The sequence below is a fragment of the Mycena indigotica genome, assembly GCF_014461135.1.
Source record: "Mycena indigotica strain 171206Taipei chromosome Unknown Mind.scaff0009, whole genome shotgun sequence".
Classification (NCBI taxonomy): domain Eukaryota; kingdom Fungi; phylum Basidiomycota; class Agaricomycetes; order Agaricales; family Mycenaceae; genus Mycena; species Mycena indigotica.
The window spans coordinates 3230936-3239274 of NW_023503008.1; the positions used below are offsets into that span (position 1 = coordinate 3230936).

At 55.6% G+C, this 8339-nt stretch overlaps 1 protein-coding gene across 1 annotated transcript; it reads right to left on the reverse strand.

The window, feature by feature from the left end:
* Positions 1 to 675: 675 nt before the first annotated feature.
* Positions 676 to 1326, reverse strand: MIND_01078100 (Gamma-glutamylcyclotransferase; the record flags this gene model as incomplete). Its single annotated transcript, XM_037367354.1, has 3 exons — positions 676 to 724; positions 786 to 1094; positions 1145 to 1326. 3 exons carry the CDS (start codon positions 1324 to 1326, stop codon positions 676 to 678), a joined length of 540 nt encoding a protein of 179 aa, XP_037216748.1.
* Between the last annotated feature and the right edge of the window lie 7013 nt (positions 1327 to 8339).

The window sequence follows — 8339 nt, forward strand, 5'->3', positions numbered from 1 at the left end:
GGGCGCACCCGCCTCCCGGGCGGCCCCGCATCGCGCTCTTCTTCCAGGCCGCGACGTTCACCGTCGTCTTCCTGCTCTCCGTCCCCGGGTGAGTAGCAGTGCTATCTTATCTCCGGTAAACTAACTACGTCCCAGTCTGATCGCCGGGGCCACCCGCCGCCGGTCGGTCGCCGGGCTCTCCTCCCGGCTGCTCTTCCTCGCGCTGCCCCTGCCCTTGCCTCGCCCTCGCCGGGACGCTCCTCAGCACGCCCGCCCGGGGGCCGGCTACCCCGCAATCTACACGTGTCTGGGGCAGACAAACAGCCGACTCATCGGGCAGTTCTGCACCGCGCATACCCGTGGCTATGGCCTCCACGGCGCACTGGCCATCATACCCGTGGCGCTGCTGGCCGCGGTGGTGCTGTTACAGATGTATGCGAGGATCACGGCGGGGGAGCTATGCCGCGGAGCTTGATGTGGAGGACTTGCTGGTGCGGTTCAGCAGCTATGGCTATGACGTCGACAAGGAGAAGGACTCGGACCGTGACGCCGAGGCACAGCTCCCACAGCTCGCCCGGACATAAAAAACAAGGCACAACAAAAACGGACACTGTAGCATTATGGATAGAACACAGGCCTGTATAACTAGAAATGAAGAAGCAGATCGCATGCAAGTCAATACTGGCTGCTGGCTCTTCACCCCAGCCTTCCCAACGCCGCCGCCAACGCCCCCGCCTCCACCGGCCTGCCCAATGCTTTCTCTTGTTCCTCCGGGATAAACGGCCGCAGACACCCCCCGCACATACTCCTCCGGCACGCCGGCCCGCACCGCGTCGCAGATCCCGCTGTTGATCCGGTGTACGTACTCGGGCTTCGGCGGGCCCTCGCGCGTGCGCTGCACATCGACATACACGAGCGCGTCGGGGGTGGTGCTGTGTGACCCGTCGGGGCCGACGAGCGTGACGGGGTGCGTCTGCTTTACGACGACCCTGGGACGCCCCGTGGGCGGTCGAGCGCGGCCTCGTCCGTGGCGGTGGCGGTGTACAGCAGCGCGTACACGACGGAGTCCGGGAGGGCACGATCGTGGCGTACCCCGGGTGTTGATTATCCACCGCCTGTAGAGTATTTAGTATTAGATAATAAAATGGGTGGGGGCTGCTTATACCAGTCCCGAAGAAAGGCGACTCCGAGGAGGGTGTTGCCCGGGCAGCGCGTGTCCATCTGGTGGATCCAGAGGTTGCTGCCGTAGCCAAAGTAGCGTGTTGGCGGTGGGGCGGGAGGGTGTGCGTGGACGGCGTCAGGGTTGAGCGCAACGTTGAGCTGCGCGAGTTGAGCTTGCATACCCATCCCCTCCACTGTCCACCTCAACACTTGACTCACCCATTAGCCTTACCCTCCCGCATCCACCTCAACGCTTTACTCACCCATCGCATCCACCTCAACGCTTTACTCACCCATCGCATCCACCTCAACGCTTTACTCACCCATCGCAAAGGCTCGCAGCTCGCCTAAGGCTCGCCCCGTCAACTTTCTTATATACCCTTGTATTACGGCAAAGCAGTGAAAAAAAATTTATTCAAGGTACGCGAATGTACAGTTTACACTACCCGACCCGTAGATCCATCGCAAGATACGCGTATTTCACGCGTTAGACGCCGTAAACAACGCGTCTATCCCCGTGTAGCTCCCCGATCTCGATCCCTCTCCCTGCCAAGTCGGGTCTGGCAACGCCAAAGTCACCGCGGTCACGGTTTCACGCACCCGTTCTTTGGCATTGCAGACCCCACTTCCCCGGTTGGGCCCAGTCACCGTTCCAGCCAACTCCATCAAGTCCTGCCAGACCACAATATGGAGACGGAGCGCCCGCAGAATGAGTGTCGCGGGGCAAGATTTTGAAGGGGAGTGGTTTGTCGTGGGGGGAACCCGCGCCGGGGCTGTTGGCGGACAGTGGTGGCAAGTTGTAGGCCAAAGATGTCCAACTACTCCCGCCATAGTTACGGTTTCGCTCGACGTAGTGCCCGACTCGATTCTTTTCCCGCATTGCAGCCTTCGATTTGAACAGCGCCGTTGTTGTTGCAGTCCCGCCAAACCACGACTGGGTTGGTGATGGAGACTGTGTCGTGGGGTAAGATTTTGGAGGGGAGTTGTCGAACGCGAGAGAGCGGAGGTTAGCGCAGAGGGTGTTGTCGATACCCTTGTTGCCGTCACTGTAGCTTGCTCGCCGACAACCGTTGCTCTCGCTCCCTGGTGTTGGATCCGAGCAGACAGCGCGGTTAAGGAAGTCGCAGGCTAAACGAGGGACCGCACCCCGTGTCCGTTGCTCTCGCTCTCGCTCGCAATGTTGCGGGACACAGGCCACTTGATGGCTGCCCGCGACAGCCAAGATGGACGCGTTAATGATGCCGAAGTCGGGCGGATAGCGTTGCATGGCGCTTGTGAAGATGAAGGGGAGTGGGCAACATGCAGGCATGGTTGGAGGCAAGTGTCGGCCAAGCAGCAGGGAACGCTGTTGGTCGTTGGTGATGGTGTTTGGGGAACGAGTTGGCCGTGATCGCCAGCGCAAATGCCGGGTCGTTTTGTAAGGTTCCCGATACAGCGCTGTCGCAAGGTGGTGAGGCCGACCCGCCTTAACGCTTGACGAGGTCGAGGCCGACTGATAGCGCCGCGTTGCGCTGGTCGAAATGACAAGGCAGTCATAGTACTGTAGAGCTCTTCCCAGCCACGTGCCGCGCCAGACACGCGTTTGGTCAAGGTTGGGCCTGGTTGGCGACAGTCAATGGGCGCGTTTGTCGTTGCTAATGGCGTTGTAGACGGCGGTCAATGGCCAGTTCGGGCGCGTGGACACCCGTTCTGGCAGCAGACAGAGGGCTGTGGAGGCGGCGGGGTCGAGGGACTTGGCGTTGGTGTGGTTGGCACATTGCGCATGGTGGTAAGAAGGAAGTCGTGGGTGGCCGGTTCGGGCACGTGCCGCCCGGCGGATGGCCCGGCTCGCGTTGTAAGCCGGGCGAGGTCAACTGGGATGCAGGCGCGTGCCGCAGATCCCCTTGGGAAGACGGCGAGTGGTGGTGAGAAGAAGCTCGGCTCGGCTCGGACCAGAGTGGATCGCTTCGTTGAGGGAAATCGGGATGTGTGATTAATGGGCTGGGTGTAGAAGTCAACGGACTGCAATAGTTTAAGCAATGGAAAAAAAAGACTTGGTGAAAACGCACAGTGGGGGATCGGCAGCGCACTGCTGCCAATGTTTGCGTTGAAAGTCCTCCCGTTCGTTCGCCTCCGGCGGCAAAATCCTGGAAAAAATGGTGTTTTGAATCACGTTTTTGAGGTCCAAATGACGTCCCGAAATTATCGGATAATCGATTGATCGCATCAATAATCGGTGATGGGAGCGATTTTCGAGCGGCAACGAGCGGCGCGACGTGTTAGGAACACTGAGATCAAGGTCAGTAATTGCACAATAGAGGAGAGGGACAAGAGCTCACCATAGTGAAAGATCACATGAGGATACCAGCGTTGATGCGCCTGCGGCGCCAGATGCGGGGACAGCGGAGCGGGGTTGGTGAAGGCAACGGACACAAGAGGAACGCCAGGGAGCAGAGCCCTGGCTCTGGGGCGTTGAAGTCCAGAGGGGACGCTGGGCCTCCGGCCGTCAAAATCCTGGCGCAAAAGTGAGTTTTGATGAGGCAAAAAGTGGGCTGAAATATGCTTACGTAATCATCAATTGATCCATCATTGTCAGTGGAATTGGTAAAGGCGATGAGGAGTGCAATACGGACACTGATATCAACATTGGTAATCTCGCAACGAACAGGAAGGACAAGAACTTACCAGAATCACGGTGCGCATGACGATCTTGGTGTTGATGCTCTGATTGATGCGCCGTATGCAGCGGTGGTCGGCATTGAGCAGGGTTGGCGAAGGCAACAGACGCAAAGAGGGAAGCCAGGGAGCAGAGCCCTGGCTCCGAGGCATTGAAGCCTAGAGGGACGCTGGGCCTTCGGCCGTCAAAATCCTGGTACAAACGTAAGTTTTTAAGGCAAAAAAGTGGGTCGATATACGCTTACGTAATCACCAATTGAGCCATGATTTTACGCCGATTTTCAGCGAGACTATCACGTTCTGCGAAACAAGTTAGTACATCAGCGAGATTCCAGCAGAGACAACACTCACTAATGTTGTGCCTGGGGCGTAAACCCAAGCCGGTGCCATGTGGACACAAGAAATGGAGGATGGTCTGCCGACGCCAGGGACTAAGGCCGTGCGCGTGAAGGACTTGGCGGGAGGTTAGAGGGAGTCCAATGTGTCGGGCTAAGAAAGACGTGTCAAAAGGATAAGCTCCACTGATGCCTTGACGCTGGCGCAACGCAGAAGTGCCGCGCAGAAGAGCTAACAGTGAAACAGCCCAATGGGAGTCCTGTGTTGTTGGGTCAGCGCAAGGGTGACATGAATAAGGCAATACATACCCGTCAACGACCACGCCAGACGGTGCATAAGCCAGGTGTCAGACAAGCCATTTGTCATCTTCTCATGCTCGTTCGCAGGTGCAAACCTGTTCGCAGCAAGACCGGGAGCTGCAGGGATTTTGGCAAGTCAATGTGACGTAAGATGCTGGAAGCTTCAGGTCTTGAGTCAGCCTGAGCGAGCGGAAAACAACAAGAAAGGCGCACCTTGTTTCGAGCCAAGGATGTAGTAGTGGGTGACGCGGGAAGACATGTCTTGGGAGCGACTGGGGTAGGCTGTGGACATCCCTCAAGGGGCACCGCTGCACCGGTGACGAAGAGTGGTCAAGAAGAGCACTACAAACAGTATGTGTCAGCGAAAATTGGGGAAGATAATGTGCAAACCTTGGTCAACGTCAAGGCCAGGAGCAGCTGCAGGCAGGAGTTGAATGTTGGCAAGTCAACGTGACGCAGAATGTTGTCCCACATGTTGTGATGAGAGCTTCGTGTCCACAGTCAGCCTGAGCAAGCGGAAAATGGCAAACAGGGAACACACCTTGTGTTGAGCCAAGAGCGGTGGTGGTGGAGTCAAGACGAGGCGGCGACGCGGCCGGTCATGTAAGGGGCATGGCGACGAAGAGTGGGGGGAAGGCAAGAGAGGATGGTGGAGGAGTTAAGACAAGAGAGGATACGTGACCTTATTGATACGCCGACACGCCAAGACGCGTCAGAGGAAAAAAAAACACGGCATGTAACAGATGTCACATCAGGCCGGAAGCTCCGGTCGCCGGTGTCGACCAGGAACATAACATCAGTGGAAAATCAAATTTACTGACATCGGGGAGAGCGCAAGCATCGGCGGAGCATTAGGCGAAGAAATAAGCCCAGCCGAGCCTGAAACAGACGTCGGCTATGGGTATGGCAGATGTGGTAACATCAAATGATACCGGCTGGACAGAGTTTCAAACGCTTCTTGGCCTAGCCGCTGCCGGTCACTATGCCTCTTTTTCCACAGGCTGTTCGTGCCTTTTGTTTAGAACGGTGGCCCCATTTTTTTCAGGTGAAGTTCGTAGGTACTCCACATTGAAGCGTGACCAACAGTGACACTGACTATATTTTTTCTGCGCTTTCTGGACGTTCTGAGAGGTGATTCAGCACACTCCAGATAGCATCCCGATAAGGTAACAGTACCAACAACTGCTGGTTTCCCTCTAGTTCAGCCCCGATCGCCCAATTCCGAGCGTGGGAAACAATGTTCGGCTTGAATAAATGTTATCCACACCTTCATCGCAGCTATCCCTTGCATACAACCCACTTCCTTTCGTTGTAAATAAGAAACAAGATAACCCTCTGCTGGAGTCAAATTTGCTCTGATTACGACAGAGGCAGGCGCATACGATAGGTACCACAGCCCCAAACACATTCCCGCGATGATCGGGTGGCCAGACCGCGGCCGCCAGCGCAATGTTGTTGGAACGGGGAATACACGAAATCGCGTATTTGCATCTCAACAAACTGTCGGGCGGCGTGCATGCCCGCGGTAACGTCACTTGATAGATGGAAGTTTTCATGTGAATTTTTTTGTTTGTTGATTCCGCCGCAACGCGAACATGTTTACAAGTGCGCCGCTCGCTTATCCTGCCTATATAAGACCTGACTTGTGTCGAGCAACACAGCACCCCTTCTTTTCCTCTCCCTCCATCCTTCCCCTTGCAACCCCACTACTGCCCTTGCCCTCGCATTGTCATTGCCTCAATATTATTATCTTCTATCAATCTACAAGTCGTTCTACAGCAGTCCCCCCAATTGCTCGTCCGCTCCTCTCAGTGTCAACGCCCTTCCAGACGACGATGAAATCGCCGTGTTCGTCATCGCAAACACTCTGTATCGAGGTCAGTTTCCATTTGGGCACTTGATTTGGATACTGACCATGTCTCCCAGCTTGAAACCTGTGTGCTCGTCGTCGTCCATCGTGACGGATACTGTGCGTCGTAGGTATCATCCATTCTGGTGCAATCCCCAATCTCACCTTATCCAGAAGATTTGAGGCCAATGACCTCGCTCCTCGTCGTTGTCGTTACAGCGCCAAGATTTCATCGTCGTCCTGCAGAGATTGGCGAGTTGTGTTATGGCCCGCGTTGAGGGATTTACAAAACTCACCAGCAAAGCTGCTTGGTTCGTCGCGTTGGCCTGAATCGAAGTACTTAGTGTCAGCGGCTTCACCACCGACGTGTCGTTCCTGTCGGCGCAGCCTGTCTGCGTTGCAGGACGGTCGCTTCGGGCGAGCTCGTGGCTATGTCCGTTGACATTGCTGCCGTTTTAGTCTCGCTGTTTAATGGTAAGTTTACTAGTGTTGGCAAAAATGAGACCTTTGGCTCACTTTCTTCCAGCCAAATCACTAGTTTCTTCCATATTCGACACGACCAAACTGTTTAATGGTGAGTTTCCTGGTGAAATGAAGGCATAACTAACCGTTTTAGGCTCGCCTTCCCCGCAAAATCAAGTGCCCACCTCCCAAAATGTTCGCGAGGTCAGGAACCCAAACGAGCGGTACCATAGTTGTTGGCCTCTGGATTCGCCGTTGAACGATTCGTCATTGTCGTTACAGTGCCAAGCCAGTCGCGAGCTCTGGAGAGGATTTCATCATCAGTGAGTTCCACGGACTGAGAAAACAGGACTTACATGATAATAGCACGTTGCGCTTACTTTTTGTTGTCGTCAAGAGGGAAGAGCGGGAGATAGTTGATGGACGGGAAGGGCATTGAGCTCGTTGACATGTTCGTTGGTAAGAACGATTGGCGACAGGCTCGTTGTCGACTGAACGACTTCCAACAGTCAGTTGGCGTGCTTATGGACAGGTAAGCGGACTTGTTCAGCGGGGACAAATATGAGCTTACCTGATCATGTAGCGCTCTGTAATTCGGGATGGGCTCGGCAGCTTCCGACCAGCGGTCGTCTCCCAAGCTGAAAAGCGTGCCGAGCTCCAGAGTTTTGGAGGCTGACTCGGCACTGCTCATAGCGCAACGTGTCGCGGGCCGTTATTCGGAAACCAAACTAGAGTTGGCAAATAGTCGGCCGCCTGATGATTGACTTGTAGACCAGTTTGTCGCTGGCCCAGTCGTGGTCCGAAACGAGGGGGACGACGAGTTTGCCGCTGACCCCCCAGACAAGGGGGCCGGCCGGCGTAGTCATGCGATTCGCAAGTGGTCGAGCAGCAGCATGTCGTCCCAGCCAGTAGTCAGTAGCCGTGAGTTGCCGGAGTCAAAAGTAAGCCGCCGGCATAAGATTTGAGGGAGTGGTGGTTGGCGCTGCCATTTGGGCCGGAGAGGGTGCGGTCAGCCGGGCCAGGTCGCCGCTGAACGCTGGGCGTGGCTGGGAAGAAGCAGCAAATGGGGCCAACTGGGCCGGACTCACCGCTTGCCAGATTCCCCGCCGCCATTTTCTCTCCCATCTCCCCGCAGCTTCCCATTCTCCTCCATCTCCACCACTAGCGGACGTTTGAGGCGTGCGCAAGCCTGTTGTGGTCAAAGAGGCTGGCTGCACGAGCGCAGATGATCGGGATGAGGGGCAAGAAGAAGCGACGCGAGTCACGAGCTATGTGACGGCACGCGCAAACTTGAAGAAGGTGAGCGATTCATTTCACTTCTACCAAATACAACATGTACTGATGTCTATGAACAAGGCGGATTTGCGGACTCGTCGTCCAATCCATTTCCTCCATCATCCTAGCTGGCGAATAAAATTGAAAGTAAGTTGTCGTTGACTTGGATTCAATCTTGCTTACCGCGTTGTCAGATAAATACAACGTGCTTGTGCGTTGTCTGCGCTGGCCTCGTTTCGTCCCACACCAAGCCCGCAAGCAACACCGAATGCTAGTAAGCATCTTATTCTCCAATTCATCCTGGTTTACCTTGTCTTCACGTC